The 26,600-nt window shown below is 42.1% G+C and overlaps 1 protein-coding gene across 1 annotated transcript in view; it reads left to right on the top strand.

Moving 5' to 3' along the window:
* The window catches only part of vat1 (vesicle amine transport 1), a 40,878-nt gene that overhangs the window by 5,138 nt on the left and 9,140 nt on the right, over nucleotides 1-26,600 (top strand). Inside the window, exons 3-5 of the mRNA XM_063037010.1 lie at nucleotides 7,196-7,366; nucleotides 7,646-7,735; nucleotides 19,296-19,531. Coding sequence (XP_062893080.1) covers nucleotides 7,196-7,366; nucleotides 7,646-7,735; nucleotides 19,296-19,531 — 497 coding nt within the window. The remainder of the gene's footprint in view (nucleotides 1-7,195; nucleotides 7,367-7,645; nucleotides 7,736-19,295; nucleotides 19,532-26,600) is intronic.

Here is a 26,600-nt window from a genome sequence, read left to right as displayed (position 1 = left end):
CCACCAATTACCCTTTCTCCAACTTCAAAACAAATTCAGATATCAGTTTTGAGTCTAACTTCGAGTGAAATATCATTAAAGAAAATTCAAGTTGTTGCATTAAGAACGCTATGGCAAATTTGCTGTGACTTGCACTTTGTGTGTCACTTAATAATATGTTTGATTTAATTAAAGGAAAATGTATTCCCCAGCATACCCAATTACCTTAATGTATTGGGTATGTTGCAAAATACATTTTTGTTCAAATGTGTAAGTGAGGTATTGTTGGTACTTGAACCTGATTGGATACAGAAAATGAGTTTCTCTGAAGTTTTTCTAGGTCTCATGTTCCCAAGCTGGGGTGCACAGATCCTTTGCTTAATGGTATTGGTCCATGGCATTTGTTTTCATACATAAAAAGGGTTGGGAGCCCCAGCTCCAGATGGCCTGTGCTATTTGTGACAATCAACATTGCCACACTTCAAGGATGTGTGCTAAGCGAAGTGCTGCTCTATGCTCGTGTCTTGTGTGGATGGGCACAGCTTAAGTTGTCTATAAATTTGCTGGTAACATCACTTTTTAGCAGAATCCCAGATGGCAACAAAATGTATAAGAAGTGAAATTGGGAGTTCTAGTGGTGTTGCAACAAATACCTTGCACTCAATGTCAGTAAGATGAAGGGATTGATTCTGGACATCGGAAAGGGGAAGTCGAGGATGAGAAATTTCAAGTTCCTGGGTGTTGACCTCCAGAGGCCCTATTTTGGGCCCGACACATTGACACAATCACAAAGAAGCTATAACATCAGCAGCTATGCCTCGGAGTTTCAAGTGATTTGGTATGGCAGCAAATTTCCATTGATGTACAGTGGAGAGCATTCTGACTGGTTGCATTACTGCTCAGTATGGAGGCTTCAATGCGCAAGATCACAGGATGCATGTGGTTGTGGACTTGGCCATTTCCATTGTGGGCAAAGCCCTCCTTGCCATCAAGGACCTTTTCAAGATGTGCCTCAGATAGATGGCATGTGCTCTTCCTACCATAGGGAAGGAGGTGCAGGAACCTGAAGACCTGTAATCAACATTTTAGGAATGGTTTCATCCCCTCTGTCAGACTTCTGATCATCATCTCAACTATTTACTTATTTTGTAACTTGTCATTTTTGTTTTGCACTGCTACAAATGAACAAGCTTCATGACACCAGTGACAATAAATCTGCTCATTATGTATTGTGGTTATTGGTCTAGCACTTAATTTTTAAGTAATATCTTCTATATTGAATTTCCTTTCAGACTGTGGCATTTCTATAGCATTTCAAACGTAATTGCTTTCACAAGCCTGATATCACAGCCAGTTTGTGTAATCGGGTGCTTTGGACAGCAATGTGATGTTTTGGTGTAATCTTTACGAAAAGGACTTGGCAAAGATGACTAAGTTTAGCTTTGAATATTGACAATAGTTCTGTTGAAATGTCCTAAGCTTGAATTTGCATTTTTGAAAAATGTCAGCTTGCAATATACGACATGGCGTAATTCAACTAAAATCAGGACAAGGGAGCATATCACTCCTGTCCTAGCTACTCTGCATGAGCTTCCTGTATCTTTTGGACTTGATTTAAATTGTTTTTGAAGTTCTTAATCGTCTTGGACTGGAGCACATCACAGATTTGCTCTTGTTTTATAATTCTGCTTGAGCTCTTGGGTCTTCTACCGTTGGTCTCTGAATTTAAATTTGATCTATTTCACTCAAAACATAACTGGTAGGTCAGCTTTTTTTGAACTACGCTCCTAAACTGGAATTCAGTACCTAAACAATAAGTGATGTAGACTTAGTTGACACTTTTAAATGCTGCCTCAAAACCTACTTATTTAGCCTACATCTCAGTTTAGACACTAGTCTGCACTTCCTCCCATCTTGACATCCTCCCACTTGTGAAGACTCTTGCAATTTGTACATCTCAGCTCTGACTGTCCACACGGGCTGAGAGAGCTTTTCTATTTCCTTGTTTCCTTCCCTCTACCACAGCTAAGATGCCCTTGACTGCCTATTTCCCACACACGCTCTTCCAGCTGGACAAAGGATAGTTCCCCTGGACCTTCCCTTTGCATTCATTACATGATGTTTTGTAATAGGTCTAGAAGGTGGCAGAATATCTTTCATTTCAATATTCTAAAGGGAGCAAGGCCTTCCCCATTTCATGGCCCTCACTTTCACATCCACCAATCAGTCCCCTTCCCACAGTGCTTTCATTTAATCACAGGAAATTAACACCTCCAATATTGTACCTTTTCCACCATCCATGAGTCTAAATGCCCTCTGAAGCAGTAATGCGCTCCAGTGAATTTGTGCCTGTGCCCCAATGTTGGAGAAAATGTATGATTGATTTGCTGAGCACCTTCCTTCAACATGTTTAAGGCCCTATTTTCCATTTGTCTATAAATCTTCAATCTACTCCCCACCTTGGCCTATCTGTCCATGGTCTGTGCTGTTTTGAAACTGAACATGCACACAATGAACAACACTTCATTGTTTCTAGACACACTGCAGTATTTGGGACTAGATCAAAACCAACAACTGTTCATTAACTAGTGTTTTCTTTTTGTAGCTGAAGAGAACTTTGGCTGATAAAATTATCTAAAGCCATCCGGAATACTCTGCCTTTTATGAACACGTATTACAGCCTGCCCATGCTAATAGCACAAGATAGGCCCATCTTCTAGTCGAGCCAAATTTTGCCACTGATCCAAACTGGTTATCCACCATTTGTAGTCCATGGCTCGGTTGAAGTTGTCAATTTACATTTTCCAATTTAATCTGCCTTCCCACATGTCTTTGGGATGGGGAGAAAATGGGAGTATCCAGAGAAAACTGCTAACATGTGTAACATGTAAGCTTCAAATAGATGGTGCCAGAGGTTGAATGGACCTGGGCTACTGAAGGAGGTAGGAGCTCCACTGGCTCTTCCAGCTATCAGTTGACTATACATGGGCTAAGTGCATTTTGGCCTTGCCAACAATTGTACTGCTGCTATATAGAGCCCCATCCCACCCACCCCCTGATCTGGAGCTTGCTCCAAGTCTGAGGTCAATAAGGAGCACAGATGCTTTACTCTCGGTTCTTAATGGTAGCTCAAAGGATGTGGGAGAAATGCCTGGGGTTTAATCCCTGGACAAAGATTGGGGGGTGGAAAATATTGAGTTGAATTTCCCAACTAAGTAGGATGGTTGGCAGTCCTCCTGTAATGTTTCTGGTGAAAATTCCCAAAGGTCACCTTTGGGTGAAGGGTGCATTACAGACTCAGTATAAAAGCCAAAAAAAAAAAATCTCGTGGTTATCCCACCGAATTATGCAGATACTGGAAATCCAGAGTAAGATGAAGGAACTCAGCAGGACAGGCAGCATCTATGGAAAGGAATAAACAAAGCCTTTGGCCCCAGCTTCAACCTCACCTCCCCCCCCCGGCCCGCTATTGGGAAGGGTGAAATTTCTAATTGAGCTCATTCTGTCCCTGGATTCTTGAGCGGGATGGACAGCATCAATAAGATGAGCCTTTACATCCAACCAATGACCAGGCACATGGGTACTATAGGTAAGGAATCTGATTTAGTGTGTTGCCTGGGGGACACTCATTTTTGTTGACACACTTGCCTCTGTCCATGAGATTGCTGGTGTTTGATAATACAGAAGATACTCCGTTGCATTATGAATTGCCCCTTTGTCCTTGGAATGACTGCATTAAGTAAAGAAATTGGGAGATAGAACCAGGTTAAGATATGTGGTGGAGGACGAGTTTGAAATGCATGAATATCAAATGGAAACTGTGACATAATTATTTTACAGCTGCCAAACTATTTTATCTTAAAGAAAAAAAACCACGAATAGTGTGGAGTCTAAATGCTATTCCATCTTGATCTAGATTTGTTTATTCGTCTCTGAAAAGTTGGAAAATTCTTTATCCAGTTCCCCTGGAGGAGCAAGTCATTAAGCAGAGTAGTAATTGGATAGGTGTTTTGTATGTGGAACTGCATAAACCAAGATGACAACTTGAACGAGAAACTGGAGTCTTCAGAACCAATTTAAATTTTGGTGTGGTGATAGTTGTCATGATGAATTAATGGTGCTTTGATTTCAAACACATTCTTGGTCGTAAGCCACTTGTTTTCCCAACTCGATGTTTGCTTCAAGAAACTGTTCAAAGCTGCATAAAAGAATTCCTGTGGAATTAAAGGAGGAGTAACTCAAGTCTAGCAAGTCTTTGCAAAAGCGCAATATTATTGCCAGTGTTTTGGATTGATAGTAGAATGATTAGCATTTGCTTAGCTTTTTTGGAAAACAACATTGGCCTGGGAACTCTTTAGAGATGAGTGGGAAGGGGTGGAATTGGACAGCATTATTAGTACAGTCCTGATTTGGGTTCCCTGTTGACTTCTGGATGGAAAAATTAAACCAAGCCCATCTGCTTTTGAGTGAGCACTGTAGGTCCCAGCCCCAGAGCAGGGGAATTAATTCATAGAGACTCGGTCAAAATTCATCCTTCTCAAGGCATTACTAAGACAGATCTTTTAGTCATTATCATGTTACTGTTGTAGAGAATGTGCAAATGCAAGTGTCCGCAATATTGAATAAACATGGGGAGCACTATTTTTTGCTGTTAAGGGCTTTGAGGCTTTAAAATATTTCTGGCAAAGTACAATGTAACAGCTGCTGGTTATCACTATATCTCCTTGCAAATGCTTAAAAGTAATTAGTTGACATTGGATGGATACACACTTAACTTTCGCTGAGCCTTCTTTTGAAGGAGTTTTGGGTCCAGTGGGGATTGTGAACTGTTCATTCCCTTTTGAATGGGGAATGAGAGAATTGACTTGCCAGTTGTGTGATATTTTCTGAAATCTTTGAGTAGGTTGATCAAAATTTTGCTTAAGAATTTGTTTAAAACCAGATTGCACTGCCCCTGAGAAATGCTGTCTCATTCTGCCCTGCAGAGCTGATGTATGGTTAGAATGACAATAAAGTTTTTTGAATCTTGAATCTAATGTTGCTTATATTTTGCCAGTACTCAAAGTAAATCTGGTACAGCTTTTACATGAATCCTGTTCCAGCAGTGCTATTGAACCCAAGTTGATGGCTGGTCCCCTCCTTCCCTTGCTTTCATGCTCCACTTCTCTCTCCTATAGGCCATAAGACATAGGAGGAGAATTAAGCTAATCAGCCCATCAAGTCTGTTCTGCTATTGAAGCATGGCTGACTTATTATCCATCTTGACTCCATTCTCCTGCCTTCTCCCTGTAACTTATGATGCCCTTACTTATCAAGAACCTATTAACCTCTGCTTTAAATGTACTTGATGACTTGGTCTACACCTTTCCCATGCTGTTGCTTGCAAGGATGACATTCACCCTTCTCAGTTCCTCCACATCTGCTCTTATGATGAAGCCTTCCACTCCAGGGCATCAGAACTGTCCTCCTTTACTCCACCTCCCTCCCCTTGCTGTCAATGGAGTCCTTGCTGCATCCCCAGGCATAGCAGGGATAGAGATTCCCCCTATTGCCCCACCAGCCTATGCATCCAAAGCATTATTTTCTACAACTTCCAGCATCTCCAATGGGATCCCACCACCAGACGCAATCGGCCCCTTCCCTGTTTTCCACAAGGAACATCTGACTCTCTCGTCCACTCATCCTTCCCATGTTACCTTTCCTGACACTTGTTCAGATTCCTATCTTCAGCTTTTTATCACATCCACCAACAACGTCCCAAGTGCTTACATCATTTCCACTTGCCTCCCTCTCTCATCTGTCCATTGCTTCACCCTTCTTCCCATCCGCACCTTTTATATTGGCTATCTCCTCTATTGCAATTCGGGTGAAGGATCTCGACCCAAAACATCAGCACTATTTTCTTTTGTGGATGCTGCCTGATCTGTTGGGTTCTTCCAGCTTGTTTGTGTTGCTGGATGACCTCAGTAGCTCAGGTAGCATCTGTGGAGGGAAAGGACAGTTGCAATTTTCAGGTTGAGACCTTTCTGGACTTTTTTTAAAAATAAAAGGAAGAAGTAACAAGTCACTTGTCTCTCTGGATCGTGAGTACTTGAGCCTCACACAGATCATGTAGGCCAAAATGTCAAAAGTCATATAGCACTACAGCATAGAAATGGGCCACATACATCAAAGTTGCTTGAATTTCCAGCATCTGCAGAATTCCTGTTGTTTGCATAGAAATGGACCCTTTAGTCTGTGCCTACCTGGTCTTCTGCTTAGTCCTGTCTTCCCATCTACCCATCTCCGTACATCTCTCATCCATGCACCTATTCAAACTTCACTTAAATGTTACAATTGACCTTGCAACTGAAACTTCCATTGGCAGCTTGTTCAACACTTGCACCACCCTCTGAATGAAGAAGTTCCCCCTCTGATTTCCCTTGAATATTTCATCTTTCAACCTAAGCCTATAACCTCTAGTTCTAGCCTCACCCAACCTCTGGTAAGAAAGGCCTGCAAGCATTCACCCCGTCTACATGTATGCCTCATAATTTAGCATGCCTCTAAGATCTCCCCTAATTTTCCTGTACTCCAGGGAATAAAATGCTAACCTATTCAACATCTCCCTATACCTGAGATCCACTAGTCCCAGCAACAGCCTTGTAAACTTCCTCTGTACTCTTTCAAACATCACTTTTCTGTACTCCAAATTTGGCCTCTATGTTCTATACAACATCCCAACTCCTGTACTCAGTGCCCTGATTTATGAAAGATGATGTGCCAAAGGCTCTCTTGTGCCCTTTTGGGTACAGATCTTGTGGGTTTCAACTTCCTATAGCTGAGCAGATCCCGCCTAACTGAAATGCTAAACCATTGAAGAAAAAGCATTCTTCAACACTCCCACTTCCACCCTCATCCCACCAACAATATCCTGCTTCCATGAGATTCCAACAATACTTCTCTAGGGTCATTTAGAATATTTACATCTATTATGGAAGAAGTGCAATTAGAGAATTATTGTTTGAATCAGTTCTTGTATACTGCTTGCCTTGTTAAATTGTGCTTTAAAGACATGCTGGGCAAAATCCATTGTACCTTCAGCTTCCATTGGACAGTTCTGACTGCTATCTCCTGACTATTAGCCTGAGTAAAATGTTGGTGTGGGTTTAATAGATGTCTTTTGAACTGTGTTAATCAGTTTTTGATATTGATCATTTTGTATTGCTCACTGTAGGTGGTGTAGGGATTGCTGCAACACAGCTATCGAAGCTAGTTAAAGATGTGACAATTTTTGGTACTGCCTCCACCTCTAAACATGAAACTATCAAAGAAAATGGTGTGACTCACCCAATTGATTACATCACCATGGATTATGCTGAAGAAGTTCGCAAGATTTCCCCCAAAGGTAATGGGGTAGCAAGTGAGATTAATTGTTTAATCTAGAAACTGACCTGTAGACTACTTAGAATGTTAATAGTGCCACCAGCAAAGGCATTAAACAGTAGATGAATGGTTATCTGAACAACAATTGTTTTATTTGCACTTAGTTTTGGTATTCTCATTTTTTGTATGTCACTGGCTTCTATCATCAGCTGAATTTCTGCAAATTTGAGTCAAACTTTTTGGAATATTAGAATTATCACACCATAACTACTGAGATTACAGTGCTTTACTTTCTTCAAAGGTATTGACATTGTCCTGGATCCACTGGGAGGAGCTGACAATGCTAAAGGCTTTGGTTTGCTCAAACCATTGGGAAAACTTATCATATATGGTAAGTTGCATTGCTGTAGTCACTAATCTAAAGTTTAAAGTACATTTGTTATCAAAGTATGTGTATCATGTTCAAACTTTGTCGTCTTGCTGGTAGACACAGAACAAAGAATTCAGTTTGGTGGGGGGGGGGGGAGGAGAGGAAACAAATTGTAAACAGTCGTATGTCCAATATGTGATGCAAGAGGCAATTAACAATTAAAAAAAAAATACAAACAAACCACAGACATGAACCAGAGTCCCCGAAGTTAACTTCACAGCCGTGGACCTGAGTCCAGGAGCCAGATGGCTGCAGGTCACAGCTGTGGAGCCAGGTTCAGCACTGAGATGTGTAAAGCCTAACAGAGTAGTGAGCTGAACACCGGCTCATCCCCTGCCTTCCGTCTTGACACCTTGGTCTGTTTAATCTGGCTCAGCCCTCAACTCGGCCTAACATCGGTTTAATGTCTGCTCACGGGCCCGGGCCCAGCTGCTTCAATCTGGCCTCAAGTCTGCTCCAGCAAAGGCCTCCATGGACGAAGCTACATCCTCAAGAGTCCAGTTCAATAAGTATTTCAGGATAGCGCAAAAACACCAGGTCGTGCATATTGTGTTCTGTAACTCCAAAACATTAAACTAATTGCAAGAAAAAGATGGGAGCCCAAGAGAATGGGTTTTGTCTCTTCTACTTTAAGTGAGTTGTGCACCTATCATGTGGTAGTGTCATGACATGCAATTTGCATATAGCACTGCAAAAGTCTGAGATACACATAGCAAGGTCATTTGATTCTAAACAATTGGTTTATTGATCATTACAGAATGTCTGCTGCTTCCTGCTCCCTCCCCTCTCCCTACTCCCTTCCCACTCTCAGTCCCCAATAGAGACCCATATCAGAATCAGTTTATCATCACTCACATGTAATGAAATTTGTTTTGTTTATATGGTAGCAGTGCAGTACATAACAGTTTTACTGTTCAGAAGTCTTGGGCTCCCTAACTATGTGCCTAAGACTTTTGCACAGTAGGGTAACCCATAATGAATTACTTAAATAATGCTTGATCAGCATATTTACAATATTCACATATTAAATACACAACAATGCAGGTGATTCAAATGCGTACCTTGGTGGCAAATTACAGGCTGCAGATTGCAGTAATTATAGTCCTAGGAAAAATATTGTAGAATTGTTAGTTGTTTCCTGCCTTCGTAAGAATCTTAGGATACCGAATTGATAGAATTACTTTAGCTACGACACATAGCAAGATCTCAGTGTCCCATTGCAGCACACTTTCTGTGGTTCTACAACCCTGACAACTTGAATGTATTGCTTATTCTTATCATTGTAAGAAACAAAAGTGATCATCTCAAGCCATTTCTAGATCGTTCAATGTCATTTCCAGTACACAAGTGTAAAGGAGAATGATTCTCAGATTCATTCAGAGCAGCACAAAAAATGAAGATGACAATAATAAAAAGAAACCGGCAATAAATAAGATGGCTTGTATATATTGTATGTTCATAAAGTGGCGCTAGGCATGGCAGTGTCTATAGATAAGGTGACTGACAGGAAATGATAAAGTAGGGGTGTAGAGGGGTTTGTTACTGGGTGCAGGTGTTGATCAGCCTTGCTGATTGGGGAAAATAACTTTTTTTGAGTCTGGTGTGGAGGATGCTATGTAGCCTCCTCCCTGATGCGAGTGGGACAAGCAGTCGAGGAGCAGGGCGGGTGGGATCCTTCATGATGTTACTGGGCCTTTCTGTGTCTGTGATGTCTGATTGGGTGGTCAAAACTGCCCAGCACATGTAGAGTCTTCCTGTCCATCGTTTCTGTACCCTGTAGTGATGCAGCTTGTCGAGGTGCTCTCTGTGCATATGTGGAGTGGAGGGAGTATACACGTGGATGTGCATAGTCCAGCTTGCTTCAGACTCCTCAGAAAGGGGTGTCCCAGAACATATTCCACACAATGAGAGGTTTGAGATGTACATTCCTGGGGGTTTGAAACTGCTTACAGTTTCCTCTGTACCGCTGATGTGAAAAGGGGTGCGAGTTCTCCTGAAGTCGATAACAATCTCCTTCAAATCTCTGACTAACTCTTCCTTCAGTTAGTCCTGATGAAGGGTCCTGGCCTGAAACGTCGACTGTACCTCTTCCTAGAGATGCCGCCTGGCCTGCTGCGTTCACCAGCAACTTTGTGTGTTGCAGCAATCTCCTTTGTCTTGTTGACATTGAGGAAGGGGTTATTTGCCTGGCAGAAGCTTCGAGCTCTTCCACTTCCCCTCAGGCTGTCTCACTGTTGTTGTTGAGCCCCAATGCTGTTTTATCATCGGAGAGGGAGGAGCAGTCATGTATCCTGACTGAGGTCTGATTAGGAAGTCCAACACCCAGTTGGACAGTACTGTATTTAGACTGAGGAATAAGAGCTCGTTCACTCAGGTCTGTGGGGTGATAGTGTTGTGTCGACTGAAATCCAGAATTGGCATTCTGACACAAATGTTGGGATCTTGGTATTCTCCTGTTATTGTAAGTGGCCAGGTCCCTGGGGCTACAGATTGAAGTTCTTAAGAAGTTTGACTCTTGTTTTATGTGGGGGTGGAGGTCAGAGGAGATGCTTCTGGTTCCTGGAATTGGGCTTGGGACTTGAAGTTTACATTGTTTGGAGTGGTGGAATGTAGTTGAAACTGCAGACAATGAGTTTCCTGAATGTAAATATGAGGAATTCTGCAGATGCTGGAAATTCAAGCAACACACAAAGTTGCTGGTGAACGCAGCAGGCCAGGCAGCATCTCCAGGAAGAGGTACAGTCGACGTTTTGGGCCGAGACCCTTCGTCAGGACTAACTGAAGGAAGAGCTAGTCAGAGATTTGAAAGGGGGAGGGGGAAGATCCAAAATGATAGGAGAAGACAGGAGGGGGAGGGACGGAGCCAAGAGCTGGTCAGGTGATTGGCAAAAGGGATATGAGAGGATCATGGGACAGGAGGCCCAGGGAGAAAGACAAGGGGGGTGGGGAACCCAGAGGATGGGCAAGGGGTATAGTCAGAGGGACAGAGGGAGAAAAAGGAGAGAAGGAATGTGTATATAAATAACGGATGGGGTATGAGGGGGAGGTGGGGCATTAATGGAAGTTGGAGAAGTCAATGTTCATGCCATCAGGTTGGAGGCTACCCAGACAGAATATAAGGTGTTGTTCCTCCAACCTGAGTGTGGCTTCATCTTTACAGTAGAGGAGGCCGTGGATAGACATATCAGAATGGGATGTGGAATTAAAATGTGTGGCCACTGGGAGATCCTGCTTTCTCTGGCGGACAGAGCGTAGGTGTTCAGCAAAATGGTCTCCCAGTCTGCGTCGGGTCTCGCCAATATATAGAAGGCCACATCGGGAGCACCAGACGTAGTATATCATCCCAGCTGACTCACAGGTGAAGTGTCGCCTCACCTGGAAGGACTGTCTGGGGCCCTGAATGGTGGTAAGGGAGGAAGTGTAAGGGCATGTGTAGCACTTGTTCCACTTACAAGGATAAGTGCCAGGAGGGAGATCAGTGGGGAGGGATGGGGGGACGAATGGACAAGGGAGTCGTGTAGGGAGCGATCCCTGTGGGGAAAACTTCTGCTAATGCCTCACCTCCCCCTTGTACCCCCATCTGTTATTTATTTATATACACACATTCCTTCTCTCCCTTTTCTCCCTCTGTCCCTCTGACTATACCCCTTGCCATCCTCTGGGTTTTCACCCCCCCTTCCCTTCTCCCTGGGCCTCCTGTTCCATGATCCTCTTGTATCCCTTTTGCCAATCAACTGTCCAGCTCTTGGCTCCATCCCTCCCTCTCCTGTCTTCTCCTATCATTTTGGATCTCCCCCTCCCACTTTCAAATCTCTTGCTAACTCTTCCTTCAGTTACTCCTGACAAAGGGTCTCGGCCTGAAACGTCGACTGTACCCTTTCCTAGAGATGCTGCCTGGCCTGCTGCGTTCACCAGCAACTTTGTGTGTTTCCTGAATGTATTGGGTTTTCAGTGGGCATAGAACACTTTTTGGTCACTGCATTTACTTGCTATTTCAAGCAAAGTACTATAGTTTATAAATGCTGTGTCTTGTTATTACAGCAAAGCAGTAACTGGGTCACTATTGCCTAATGTCCTTCCTGTAGACTGTATGTACCACATGGGTTTTCTCTGGGTACTGCAGTTTTCTCCCCCAGTCCAAAGGTGTACCAGTTGGTTAATCGGTCATTGTAGACTGTCCCATGATTAGGCTAGGGCTAAATTGAGGGTTGCTGGGTGGTGTAGCTCAAAGGGCCAGAAGGGCGGGTATCTCATAAATAAAACTTCTCATTATAGAATATAGACACCCAGTTTAAAACTATAGACGTAGCATGTGTCTACTTTAATACTGATGTATCTTCCAACAAAGCATCCACAAATTGATACTTTTTAAATTAGATTTTAGATTAGAGAAAGTGTTCATTTCCATAAGTGTTTTACTATTCCTTTCTTGTGTAGATTTGGTACTTCTAGTTTCTAACCTAAATCTGACCTCCCCTCTGAGCAGCTATACGTCTGAGCATGGGACTGGGGGGCGGTTGGGTTAAGGTCTTGTGCTATAAAGGAAACAGCACAGGTCAGGACCCTCTGGGGAAAATAGGAGGCTGAGGGTAGTTTTATAAAGTCATGAGATGTGGATAAGATTCAAAATGCAGATTTATCACATGCACATCAAAATATGCAGTGAAATGCATTTTGTCAACAACCAATGTGTTGTCACACGTTCTGGCACCAACATAGATGAATGGTGCAGTTCTTTCTTTCTTCTCTCTTCCCCCAACATACAGGGGAATCTTGTATGTGTGTGTGTGTATATATATATATGTGTATATAGATTTAAGGTGAGGGGTGGGGGAGTTTTAAAATAGACGAGGGGTAATTTTTTTTTTCAGAAAGATGGTGGATATGAAACAAACAGCCAGAGGAAGTGGCAATGCAATTAGATGAGTACATGAATAGGAAAAGTTTTGAGAAATGTAGATCTAGAACAGGGGTTCCCGACCTGGGGTTTACAGTCCCCCTTGGTTAATGGGAAGCTCTGGTCTAGAAGTAGACTACCTGTTCTCCATAGATGTGCTGTATAACTTTCCCTAAGACAAAGATGCCAGGGGGAATGAGACTTGCCTGATCTACCAATCAGTAAGATCATGGATGATTGTTTGTTTTTTAAACATTGATATTGCTCTCCTGTCTCTAGCCATCCCTCCCCCATATCTCTTGATTCTCTTTGTATCAAAAATTGTCTTGATGACCTGAGCTTCCACAGCTGCCTTGTATAACAGAATTTAAATCTTGTTTCCCTCTAGGTGATGAAATTACTTATCTGTCCTGACTAGCTGCCTTTTTAAGGCAATATCCTCACCTGCTTTTCAACACTCCAGCTGGGAGAAACAATAATTCCATATCTGGGCATGAAGAATTTTGTGGGTTGTAATAGGGTGTCATCTTGCTCTTCTGAACTTCAGATACAAGCCTAGCCTAATCAACCTTTCTCAGACAAGCTGCCCATTCCAGGCATTGCCTCTGAACAGTTTCCCTAAATGAGACCAAGATTGTACAGTGCAGCAGATGTGATCAGTCAAGCTCTACATAAATATAATCTCACTATGTATTCAATTCCCTTCAGAAAAATGTTAGCTACTTCATTTTCTTGTGGCAGCAAGTTCTGCCTATTAAGTCTGTTTTGCAGCAGGCAATTAACCCAAACTGCATGTTTGGGGAAAATGTCATTGATCCTGACTCCAAATTCATTGTTTTGCTGTCCATGTCAATCAGGGTTTCCATCTGAGATGGTCTCATTTGGCTCATATCCCTCTGGTCTAAACACTTCCTATCACAGTAGTCTTAAGAAGTGTCTACTGTACCTGTCTTAACATTTTCTCTGGCAGCTTATTTCATATACTGATCACACTGTAGGGAAAAAGTTGCCCCAGGTGTTCCCATAAAATCTTCAACTTCTCTTCCCTGACCGCCACTACTTTAAACACGTGCCCTCTAGTTCTTTTCCCCAATCCTAGTGTTTGTATCATCAAGTTAACTTCTAATTATTGGAGATGGGAGTGGGGGAGGAACCCTGGATTTCCAGATTGGTCCACTTAATTAAAAGAAGTGAACATTTCTGGTCCGTCTTTATTGTTGTGCACAAGGCCACTAATGTATTTGCTACTATCAGGGCTGTTGAGTACAGTAACAGAATGTAGTCACAATAATAATGAAAAACACTCGGTTTGACTTGGAAGATGGAGTATTCTCATTTGCTGTTGTACTTTGTGATGTAGCCGGTGCCGTAGAGGCCACAGTCTAACTAGAGGTTAGGAGCCATTCATCCTAACTGACATTCTTTCCTCGGCTCTGAATTCACCATTACAAAAGGTCTGTTCCTGTTTGCTTAACACTTGGCTGCCGGAACTGTTTTGTATAACTGAGCAGGATTTCCTAAAGCAGCATATTTTTGAAGGGGAATACAAAAGCCTTGTAGTTGGGCAGGATGTTCACTGTAAAATATCCAAGCTTGAACTTTAAACACGACAGGCTCTCGAAGAGGAGTAAACACAAATGTCTGCATTATTGGTGAGATGTCAAGTGTGGGCCCTGTTAACAAAACTATTGTATGATAAATGCCCACCACACTATTCTCTGCAGCTTCTACCATTCCCAAAGGGATCCTACCACTAAACATTGTTACACCTGCCCGTACACCACCTCCCTCCCCTCCATTCAGGGCTCCAAACTGTCCTTCCAGGTGAGGCACACTTCACCTGTGAATCTGCTCAAGTCATCTATTGTGTCCAGTGCTCCCGATGCCACCGCCTCTACATTGGTGAGACCCCTCACAAATTGGGGGACCACTTAATTGAGCACCTCCACTTCAAACAGGACTTCCTGGTGGCCAAACATTTTAATTCCAATTCCCTTTCCGATGTGTTGGTACATGGCCTGCTGTTGTGCCAAGATGAGGCCACCCTCTGGGTAGAGGAGCAACACCTTGTATTCCATCTGGGTACCCTCCAACTGGATAGCATGAATATTGATCTTTCTGTTAAATCCTTTTCTCTTTTTCTCTCTTCCCCCCCCCCCCCCCATTCCCCACTCTGACCTTTCACTACTTCTCACCTGCCTCTTACTTCCCCTGGTCTCTCCTCTTTCTCTTCACTCACCCCCCCCCCCCAACCTTTCTCCTGTGGTCCACTCTCCTCTATCAGGTTCCTTCCTCTCCAGCCCTTTACTTTTCCCTCCCACCTGGCTTCCCCTTTCACCTTCTAGCTAGTCTCTTCTCCCCACCCCCCCCACCTTTTTATTCTGGCATCCTTTCCCCCTTCCTTGGTCCTGAAGAAGGGTCTTGGCCTGAAACATCGACTGTCTGTAAATTCTGCTTGACCTAAATTCTTCTAGCATTTTGTGTGTGTGTTACTTTGGATTTCTGGTATCTGCAGACTTTCTTGTGTTTATGATAAGAAAAAAAGATTTAGTTTTGGTCTGTCTGTACTATTTTATGATTGGGTAATTTAAAGGTGGATGGCTAAAGCTACTCGAGGTAAAGAGAAGAGAATGTGTGTGGTTATTATCTGTAATGAGGCCCAGTACAAATGCAAACCCAGTTTTTCCTGACCAAGCAAATAGTATGGCACTTTACCAAACCACCAACTAATAAGTTCTCTTGCTGCATCTGGAGTTTCCTCTGCAGTGGTGTGTACAGGATGCCCTTGCTGTTGCTTAAGCCAACATTGACATGGGAGGGGAGTAAATAGAATTGTTCTTTTTTTTAAAAAAAAAGCACTGTAATAGTAACAGGAAAAGCGTGCAGTCTCTGTGCTTGATTCTCCATAATTGCCAAAACCATTAAATCAAATGTTAGTGTGGAGAGAAATATTGTATGCAAACTGATCCAACCACAATACAAAGGAAAAATGTAACTCCTCCAGTTTGAAACTGAGCCAGGAAAATATTTCTCAGACAGCTGTATCTGACACCAAAACGTCTTGTGCAGTGAAATTGGGTTCAGTAGTTTAAGATATAGCAGTGTGCAAAAGTCTTGGGCACATGTGTATAGCTAGTGTGCCCAAGGTGTTTACACAGGTCTGTATTTGTCAACGTGGAGTGGAGAGAGTTTGCAAATCTGGTGGGAACAAATGATGTTGGGAAGGGTGAAGATGGTGTGGGACAGGTGGCAGAGAAGGAGTGTTGGGGCATGAGTGCAGAAACACATCCAGTCCTGAGACACCCGGCAAGGTTTTTTGATTCCAAACAATTGGTTCATTGATCATAACAGAATGTCTCTCTGCTTCCTGCTTTTCCCCTGCCTTCCCCTTTCCCAGCAATGATTCCCCTCTCCCTGCCCCTTCCTACTCTCAGTCCATAATAGAGACCCATATCGGAATCAAGTTTATCATCAGTCATGTCATGAAATTTTGTTTTTGTGGCTGTCGTACATAAAATTGCTGCAGTAGTGTCAAAGTCTTGGACACCTTGGCACACTATATCTTGCATAGTGCCATAGATTTAAAATACCTTTTTAATGTTCAACAAAACAGAGCCATCTTTAAAATGCAGGTGGGAGGGAAAGGAAACTTCTGATGGCCTTAATTTTTCTGTAATTAATTTGAGCTGTGAGGTCACAATGCAAATTTTGCGCTACCACTTTCAAAATGTGCTGTTGCTCAACATGAGTAATGCAATGTACTTTATCCCCGGTCACTTGGCGCATTGCTTTCCATGGCCATCTGTTTTGCATCCAAGTTAGAATGTGACCTGCCTTCACTGAATCCCTGCCCCCTGATTCTATCACATTCTCCAGTTACTGAATCATAACTCTTGAAACCAAAGCAATTTAGTTCATGGTATAAACTGTACAGTCACCTAGTAATCTGATTCATTATCTATTTCTGAGTCCATTTTCCACTGCTTTGACTGTCTGAATTTATTTTTAAGTGTTTCAATTTGTAAGCCAAGTTGTATGCCCCTTCAAAAGAAGGCAAACTGCTGTATTGATCTCTGGAAGTCCTTTGGGTTAAGATATTCCTCAATGCTCTTGGCTATAGCACTTGGTGGTTTGAAACCAGTGATAAGGAAGAAACTGCAAAAATGTTTGCATATTGTGTGTGACTGAGTGCTTTTGCCATGTGCCAATTGCCTGTCTTTGAGACCTTTTTTTTTTAAGAGGTGTAACCAGCCTTGCCAAGTAATCCAATTGAATTTAAGTATCTGAAACTTCAGAGATAACAAGGTACTGACCTTAAAAACCTTCCTTCATTAAACTATCTGCTAAATTCACTTTGCACAGCAAGATTTCACAAACTGCAGAGTTTGTATGAGTGGCTCTTCTGAACTTCACAAGCTGGAAATAATTCAGAGTGCTGAGATATTTGGTGCTGTAAGTGTAAAGCTGGCTTCTTGCCAGAATGGCATTTAAATTCCTTACTAACTCCCATGGAGACAAACTGGAACCTGTAATGGCTCTTGGTTAAAATGCATCAGGCATAAATCGTCTTTTGAATTTTAAACAGATTGAAGTGTTCCGATGGATAACTTAACCTGAGCTAACCTTGTGGCTAGTTCATGACACCCCTGGAATTGTTTAAGCACGGGAAGAAATGCATGCCATGATCAATTGATTCAAAACTGAAGATCCATTTTGTATCCTATCTTAAATTTGATGTATAAAGAATCATTAATTTTTCTAGCATCCTTTGAACTTGAAGCACTATGGCCAAAAGGTTAACTTGGGCCATTGTATCTCATCATCCCTTTTCTTCAATGTGACAGTGAACTGAATTTCAGTCCACTTGTAACACTGGAGTAGATGCTTGAATGGTTTCCTCATTTCTTGGCACACGCCTGCAATCAACACATCTTAAGTTTGGCATTAAACTCTGGTTTTGAGCATGGTGTGAGGTGGTATTTATTTAATCCTCATGGTTTGAAATGTAGGCTAGGTCCAACAATCTAGAGTTCTTCAAATCTCTCCATATTACAAAGACATTGTTAAATTATTCTAGCATTAAATTTGTTGGCTTACCACAGATGTCTGTCTAGCTGACTTTGCATCTTGAGTGCAGGGAAGGGAATCTGCCATCGTTTTACAGTCTGACTCCGATACAGATTTGAATAAGTAACTCTTATAAATGGGTTTATAAGATACTTGGTCATGGAGTCATCATTCTGAACAACTAGCAACTGTTTTAAAAATAAATTAAAATTAAGAATGACCTTCCTAGCAACACAGTGATTGGGTAGTTAAAACTTGGAATAACAACAGTCTATCTTCAAAAGGTGGTTAAAAGTTTCCTTGGAGATGTTGGCAATATCAAATTTTAGATATCTGAATCGTCTATCCTTCCCAGTTAATATTGGCACTGGCATAATCCTTTTCTCCCCAACCCCTATTTTACCCTGATCTATGCTATCTCTCATACTTGCCCTCACACTAGCAAACCACCAGATATTCCTGACTGCTGAGATTGTGACCTCTCCCTCCACTGTTAATAACAAGATAATTTTTAAAAATGCATGAATGCAAAATAAAGATTATAATAGCTAAACATTTCCAGGATTGGAGAAGATATTTTTGCTGGCTGACCAAATCATTGCATTGCTTCACATCTTGAATGTAACTCCCAAGCAAAATATTGAGTGGGGGTCAACAGTACAACCTAAATGTTCAACTCCTGCGGGTCTTTGAATTGTTCATCTCCACGTTGCTCAACAGTACACAGGGTCAATGTTTATTCCCTTGCCTTTCTAAGCTATTTAAAGCCGAATTGATCCCCAGCCCTGGCACTTTGTGCATATGTGGTGGATGTTCCAAGCACAATTACTTGCAAATGAATCCAGTTTTGTGAAAGTGCAGTAATTGTTCCTTGACTCATTAATATGAGGAGAATGGCAAGGCGGAGGAGTAGAATAGTTTCTGGATTGTGGTATTTGTAGCAAGCAGACAAAGGCTGCTACATTGCAGACTGGGAAGAAATGTGGAGTGGTTTCTATTGCAATATTTACAACTGTTTTGTAACTTGCACATGCTCTGCTGGCAGTAACTTTAATTCATAGAGTAATACAATGTGGAAATGTGCCATTCAACCCTCTGTGCAAATGCTGGCCAGTAGGCAGCCTGCCATATTAACCTGATATTCCAGCACTTGGCCCATAACCTTATGTTCCTTTTGCAATTTGGCTGCTCATCTCCACATGATTGCATTTGGGGACTTTGTGTGGGCAGTGTTCTCCAGTTACTCTTCACTCGAGGTGGGGGATAATAAATAATAGAAACCCTGATTCTCTCTTGCCCCTTGCCCTCTTAGTCTAATCTGCTTATGAGATTTTGGTGTGATGGAGGGGAGCTGCTTCATTCTATTTTGCATAGTATGGCATGAGCCAGTTCATCCAGCTTTCAAATAGCAAGTAATATCTTGAAAGGTGGAAGTATCTGGACATCAGCTGCAGACTGAGCAGAGTATTAGATGCCCACCACTTGTAGGAATGAACAATGCAACAAACCTTCATGTTTTGAATTCTAAATTAATTGCATTACTTCCTTTTGAACCAGGTGCTGCAAATCTAGTGACTGCACCGAAGCGCAGTCCGCTGATCGCGGCGAAGGTTTGGTGGCACAAGTTCAACATTGATGCCTTCCAGCTAATGAACAGCAACAAAGCTGTATGTGGCTTTCACCTGGGCCGCACAGACCCCGAGCAGGTTGCAGAAGTTGTTGGCAAGCTGATTTTGCTGTACAATGAAGGGAAAATCAAACCTAAAGTGGACTCTGTATGGTCATTCGAGCAGGTAAGCAAGTTCGTTACTATCTCCCTGGTTTCCTAACGTGGCCACGCCATTGGGGTGGCACAGTAGCATAGTGGTTAGAACAACACTTTACAGTATAGGTGACCAAGCTTCAATTTCCCTCACTGTCTGTGAGGAGTTCGTACAAAGTCCCTGTGACCATGTGGTTATCCCTGGGTGTTCGCTTCTTCCTGCAGTCCAAAGACCTATCAGTTGGTAGGCTAATTGGTTATTGTAAAGTTGTCTTGTGAGTACGCTAGCATTAAATTGGGGATTACAAACAAACTATGCACATACAAAAAGAAGAGGAAAAATAATAATCAACGCACAGCAATAAATATTGAACGAGATGAGTCTTTGAAAGTGAGACCAGTGATGGGTTGAGTGAAGTTATCTCCTCTAGTTCAGGAATCTGGTGGCTGAGTGGTAATATTGGTGCCTGCTTTATGATGGCAGCAAAGAGCATGGCCTTGGATGGTGGGGGTCCTTGATAGGTGTTGCTTTCCTGCAACAGTGCTGTGTAGATGTGCTTAATGGTGGGGAGGACTTTACCTGTGATGGACTGGGCTGTGTCCACCACTTTTTGCAGGAGCTTCCATTCAAGCCCATTGGTGTTTCCATACCAGGCTGTGATGCAACCAGTCAATATACTGTCGCGCATCTGTCGAAGTTATAGATGTCATGCCCAATCTTCACAAACTGCTAAGGAAGTAGGGACACTGCCATGCTTTCTTTGTAACTGCACTTGCGTGCTGGACCCAGGACAAGCTCTCCAAAAGAATGACGCTGGAATTTAAAGTTGCTGACCCTCCCCACTCCCCCCAGCCCAATCTGACTCATGGACCTCTGGTTTCCTTTTGAAGTCAATAATTGTTTCCTTGGCCTTGCTGACATTGAATGAGTTTGTTGTTGTGGCACCACTCAGCCAAATCTTCAATCTCCCTTCTAGACACTGATTCGTCACCACCTTTGATTCGGCCATTGACCGTGATGTTGTCATCAAACTTAAATATGGCTTTGAATCTGTGCTTGGTCTCAATCATAAGTGTAGAGCAGGGGCTAAGCACAGTCTTGTGCTGATGGAGATGTTAATCTGAACTGACTGGGGTCTGCAAGTGAGGCAATTGAGGATCCAGTTGCACAGAGGTATTGAGGCCTCAGACTTGAAGGTTACTGATTAGTTTCGGGGGGATGTTGGTATTGAACGCTGACCTATAGGCAATGAAGAGCATTTTCAGATATTTTTAAAGCTCTGTTCCAAGCCAGCAAGCATTTTGCTTCAAACATTTCATTGAATTGAACATTGGATCACAAAGGTGTGGAACTGGCTGTTTAAAATCCTGCTGTTTCTATTAACAAAAACCTAGTGAAACCAAATGGTTTCATTAGGTTTTTGTTCAAAGGCGCTCTAGTGGCCCTCCTCTAAGCTCTTACAGAAGTATGCATATTGTGTTGAGGACAAAATTGAGGCAGGAGACTTTTTTGTATGCATGATTCATTATACATAAAACATCAGAAGCAGTTTCTCCGCCTAATTGCATGACAAGAATAATTGGACTCCAGCAGATTTGGCAGTTTTTATGGCTATAACCTCCTAGAAACCTGCAGTTTTAAGAAATGTGAAGCATTTAGCTTCCTGTGAAACTTGTGCAGTTAGCAGTACACATTACTACTCATTGGGGATGTGGTAGAGGAGTCTGAAGACCCACTCAACATTTAAAAACAGCTTCCCCTCTGCCATCAGAATTTTTGTATGGTCTAAAAATGCTACCTTGCAATGTGCTTTTGGACTATTTGATTTGCTTTGCACTGTACCACTCACATTTTGTGACATATAATAAACCTGATTCTGACTTTTCTGAGCGTAGAATTTCTATTTATTTTCTGAAGCACATGGGCAGAATAGCCCTTGCTTGCCACCTTAACAACAGAAATCCAATCACTTCATATTGCTAGCATTTTTAACTTGCCCAGATACCATGATGGAATTTGGATAGCTTTGACAGTTTAGTTCCAGCACTTAAGTTCAGTAATTTCACCACTGCTGTTGTATCTTATTTTCTGCTAACTTTTTTTGGAACCAGGTGCAGATTAACATGGAACAGAGATGTTGGCACCGAGTGACAGTTCTACCTGTATACTTTCTGTATTCGGGGAAAGGATGTTTGCTGGCTGAAAATGCAATTTGTACACTTGTCTGCAGATTACAATTTGCTGGCTACAATAACCAGCCTGGTATAACTATTATAAGCTGTATTTTATTTCAATAGGAGGAACTTGAGGGAAATTTCCTTCTATTGTTGGATGCACTCTTTCTCTCTCCTCCCCCACCCCCCTTGTAGGACATGCCTGTGTTGAAGATACTTGAGCATAAATCCAACATTGCAGAACTGAGGAAGAACTGCAGTTCGCGGTGTCTTTTGAGCGATCGAGACCCAGTCATGCATTGCAGATGTAAATGGCTCAGACTCCATTTCAGTCGGCTGGGGTTGTGGAGGGAATACTAAAGGTGGCTTTACAAAGCACTTGTTTATATGTTAGACCTTTACATCTCTGCTATTGTTGACATTGAAGTCCTCCATTTCCTCCTTTGTCCATGTGTCTCCAGTTCTGTTTGCTGCCTTTTAGTTTTTGTAGCAACCATCTCACCCCAGCAGTCTGAGCAGGGAGCTGAGGAGCTCTTGTACTGTGAACTAATGTAAGGTCACAAACCATTTGTCCTCAAAGGAAGCTAGTGTGGGAACAAGTTTGTGGAATAATTTCATGCCGTTTTTGGGAGGTATTCAATTTTCATTGATTTGGTGTCCCACTGAAAACCAAATGGAAGGGTGTTTTGTTTAGTGTGGTATCAAACTTGGTGTTACAGAACAAATAGTTGTCAGTTTTTGCAAAGGCACCTCTTCCTTGGCAGCGAGGAGTTGGGAGGAGCTGTGCATTGACGCCTTGGCACTCAGTAAGCCCTCTAATAAGCCTGTTTACTTCAAGTATGGAACAAATGCTTTGAGTCAGGACAGATGTTTTTAACACTTGGCAGTTGGAAGATGTAGTTTACTGATGTAAAACTCAGTGTGCAAACGATTGCATTTGGTGTTTAAGGTTTGTTTTCACTTGGAAGTTGCTACTAAAGTCCGTAGTTAGCTGACTGACAGGTTTGCAGGAGGGCTGGGGGAAGGTTTATTGATTAAATTGACACTGAGACATGTCCCCACTGTTGGCATTGAATCAATTGGGTATTCGTGTAATCAGGAAGTCACAGCAAGAGGAGATTAAATTGAGTTTTCTTATTTCCTGTGCCCCACCCCATCAGTTAGAAAAAGGAAGATGAGCACTCAGGCCATTTAGCCCATTGAGTCTGCTAGCATTCCATTCTCCTGTCTTCACCCTGTAATGTTTTACACCCTTTCTAATCAACAACCTATCAACCTCTGCTTTAAATATTCCCGTGGCCATTTGTGGTAATGAATTTCACAGATTCATCACCCTTTGGCTAAAGAAATTCCTCCTCATCTCTGTAGTGAAGGGATCTCCTTGTATTCTGAAGCTGTGGCCTCTGGTCCTAGACTCCATGTTGACTCTATCCTGGTCTTTAAATATTTGATAGCTTTCGATTGGGTTCTTCTCCCACCCCCCCCCCCGCCACCACCTCACTTTCTTCTAAACTCCAAGTACAGACCCAGAGCCATCTTGTGTTAACCCTTTCATTCCTGGGATCATTCTTGTGCATCTCCTCTCAACTCTCCTCAATGCCAGTACGTACATTCTTGGATAAGGGGACCAAAATTGCTCTGAATACTCAAAGTGCGGTCTGATCAATGCTTTGTAAAGTCTCAACATTACATCCTTGCTTTGATATTCTAGTTGTCTTAAATTAATGCTAACATTGCATTTGTCTTCACAAGGACTCCCAAGTCCCTTTGCACTCAGATTTCTGAATTTTCACTGTTTAGAAAATAGTCTGACTTTATTCCTTCTACCAAAGTGCATGACAATACACTTGACTGTATTCTGTCTGCCACTTTGCCTATTCACACAACCTGTCCATGTCCTCCAAACTCCCTGCTTCCTTAACACTACCTGCCCCTCCAGCTATCTTAATATTGTCCATAAAATTGACCACAAAACCATCAATTCTGTCAAATTCATTGACATATAACTTTAAAAAGAAAATTCACTGACCCCTGTGGAACACTGGCAGCCAACCAGAATATGCTTCCTTTATTCTTACTCTTTGCATTTTCCTAGTTGGTCAATCTTCAACCTATGCACCAAATTGGCCCTTGGCTGACTATACTGGAAGTTCGACTGCAGTTTGTATGAAATTTCACTTTTTCTATTTTGTGAAAGGAATTGAACTTTGCTCTCGATCAGAGTTACATTCAGTACTTGTGTGTAGTCCAATCAGTATTATAAATGTAGAGCATGACCATCCAACTTTTGTATTCAATGCCCTATCCTATGAAGGCAAACATGTCAAATGTCCTCTTCACCTACCTACCCATATTACGGCTGTTGGGGAACCATGGCCTTGAGCCTGTTGACCGATATTTCTTAATGCCCTACCATTTACGGCTCATGTCCTGTCCCTATTTGACTTCTCAATGCTTGGTATGAAACTCCATCTGCCAGCACTTTACCCAACTTCCAATTTGATCGATGTTCTACTGTATCCTTGGACAACTTGTTATGCACACCACCAGTTTTCATATCATTAGCAAACTTACTAGTCATGCCTCCTATGTTCTCAGAAGTCATTTGTATTACAAAAAGTCCCAGCACCAGAATTCCATTGGAAAAGCATCCTTCCACTTACTGTCTCGTTACTGACCTAACCTTCAAGTTCCATTGGCTGATGTGCTACCATGTGGGACATACTCTAATGTCTTAGTAGTTTTAATTAGTTTCTGGTCATAGCTTTCAAAAATGTTTAGCCACACAATTTCTTCTGCTTAATAAGGCTAATTTGTTTCTGCCCGACTGCTGTAGTCTCCTTGCCTGAGGTTCATGACCTGTTGTGAATATGGTCAGCTTAAAGCATTGGAGGCAATGGAGCAAGTTGGTTTTAAGACTATTTGGATAAACTTTAATAAGCATCAAAATGCTGTGGGTTTGATATTTTGTTCATCACTTCTCAATTTTATGACACAATGAAGTTTCATATTTGGTGTTGACCATTCATCAAATATTATAGCAATTTGAAATGTCAATCTTCTACAACACTGCCTATATACTTCCAGCATTCTGTGCTATAGATCCCAATCATCCCTATTGCTATATCCTTTAAGGTGCTGGACTGTCCCAATGTGTTGCTTATTACACAACATTAACTTCAAGATCAACCTAGCCCTTCACTCCTAATGTAGCCCCCCCCCCCATTTGTCTATCATCCATGCACCTATCTCAGTTCACTAAATGTCTCTATCTGCTTTTACCAGCACCCCATGCATTTCATACATGTGCCACAGAGAGGGAGGGAGAGAAATTTTCTGGTTAGCTGACAAAAATCAGACGTGACAATGATAATTTAATCTTTAGTTAAATGAGAGTCCTGTATTCTTGTGCTATTTGTATTAGATTATTTGACACTTCCTTTTCAGTGCAATGTTGCTTTCTTTGGTATCAATTGTGATTTTAAGAATAACCAAATCAATTTAATCTGTTAAATGGGTGTGGTCCTTAATATAGCACTCATCTTTGCCAATGAGTCTACCCTTAGCAGTTGCATACTAAGTGATCATTTTATGAAGTCTGATAATGAGCTCCCGTTGCACAATTGGGGAATGGGGATGTTTGAGCACAACTGTGTCCATGTCCAGAAGTTTTATTTGACTATCATGTGTGATGCTACACTGGGATAAAATCTAATCCTGCACTTGACAAATTGATTTCACAATTGGTCTCTGGCAACACCAGCATAAGATGTCTTGCTAATGGGTTTGCTGTAATCTGTTCCTCTTAAAGCACTACACTAAACATGTGGCCTCTGCAGAATGTATAATGATGTAATTGTAAATCAGACCGAACTACTTAATCACTACCATTTTATAAGATACTTTTGGAGTGGGTGACAATAGTATTAAGGTTAATAATGTTTGACTTGGTTTCCCAAATTCTGTTGTGTAGGATGCCATCAAGTGGTGACTTCAACCTAGAGACACGAGGCTTCAGAAGCTGGAATTCTGAAGTAACACACAGCTGCAGGAGCTCGGTGGGCCAGGCAGCATCCCATGGAAGCAAGTGAACAAATGCCCTGATGAAGGGTCTCTGCCCAAAACATCAACTGTTCATTTTTCTCCATGGATGCTGCCTGACCCACTTGAGTTTCTCCAGCATTTTGTGTGTTACTGGTGGCTCCAATGTTTCTGAGCAGATAAGCTGATCCATGTGCTTTTTTTTTTAAAAAAAAGTGAATGTTAACTTTTCCAGATCTGGTCATAATTACTATTGTGCTAATAAAAGACTTTCCAGTGCACACCGTAGATATTGTCCAGCGAAAAGATTGCTTTGTACTTTTTAAATGGATATTCAAACTCAATTGTTTTTAATTAGGGGGAGTGCACTTTGGAATTGAATCAAATCGGGTTTATAATGGACATGTCATGACATGCTTTGTGGCAGCAGTGCAGTGTAAGACATTAAAAATTGCAATGGAAACTGCAGGAGAAGAATAGCAAGGTTGTGTTGATGGACCATTCAAAAATCTAATGGCAGAGGAGAAACTGTTCCTAAAACTTTGGCGTCTGCATGCGAGCGTGTGCGTGCGTCAGTGATGTCTTTTTCATGTCTTTTTACAAGGTGCGGAGAGAGACTGTGGCACGCCACTCCTCACAGCCATTTTGCAGCATTTTTCCTAAAACATTTTTGTGTGAGTATCTTCAGGCTTCTGTGCCTTCTCCCTGATGGTAGTAGTGAGAAGAGGGCATGTCCTGGACGGTGAGGGTCCATAGTGATGGATACTGCATCTTGAAGTTGTCCTCCATGCTGGGGAGGCTTGTGCCCATGATGGAGCTGGTTGAGTCTACAACCCTCTGCAGTCTGGTTTTTTTTTTTCCCCTTTTTTTGATCCTGTGCATTG

The sequence above is a fragment of the Mobula hypostoma genome, chromosome X1 (assembly GCF_963921235.1).
Source record: "Mobula hypostoma chromosome X1, sMobHyp1.1, whole genome shotgun sequence".
NCBI classification, from domain to species: Eukaryota; Metazoa; Chordata; class Chondrichthyes; order Myliobatiformes; family Myliobatidae; genus Mobula; species Mobula hypostoma.
The sequence above is the reverse complement of the archived record's forward strand: the minus strand, read 5'-3'. Positions and strand labels throughout refer to the sequence as shown.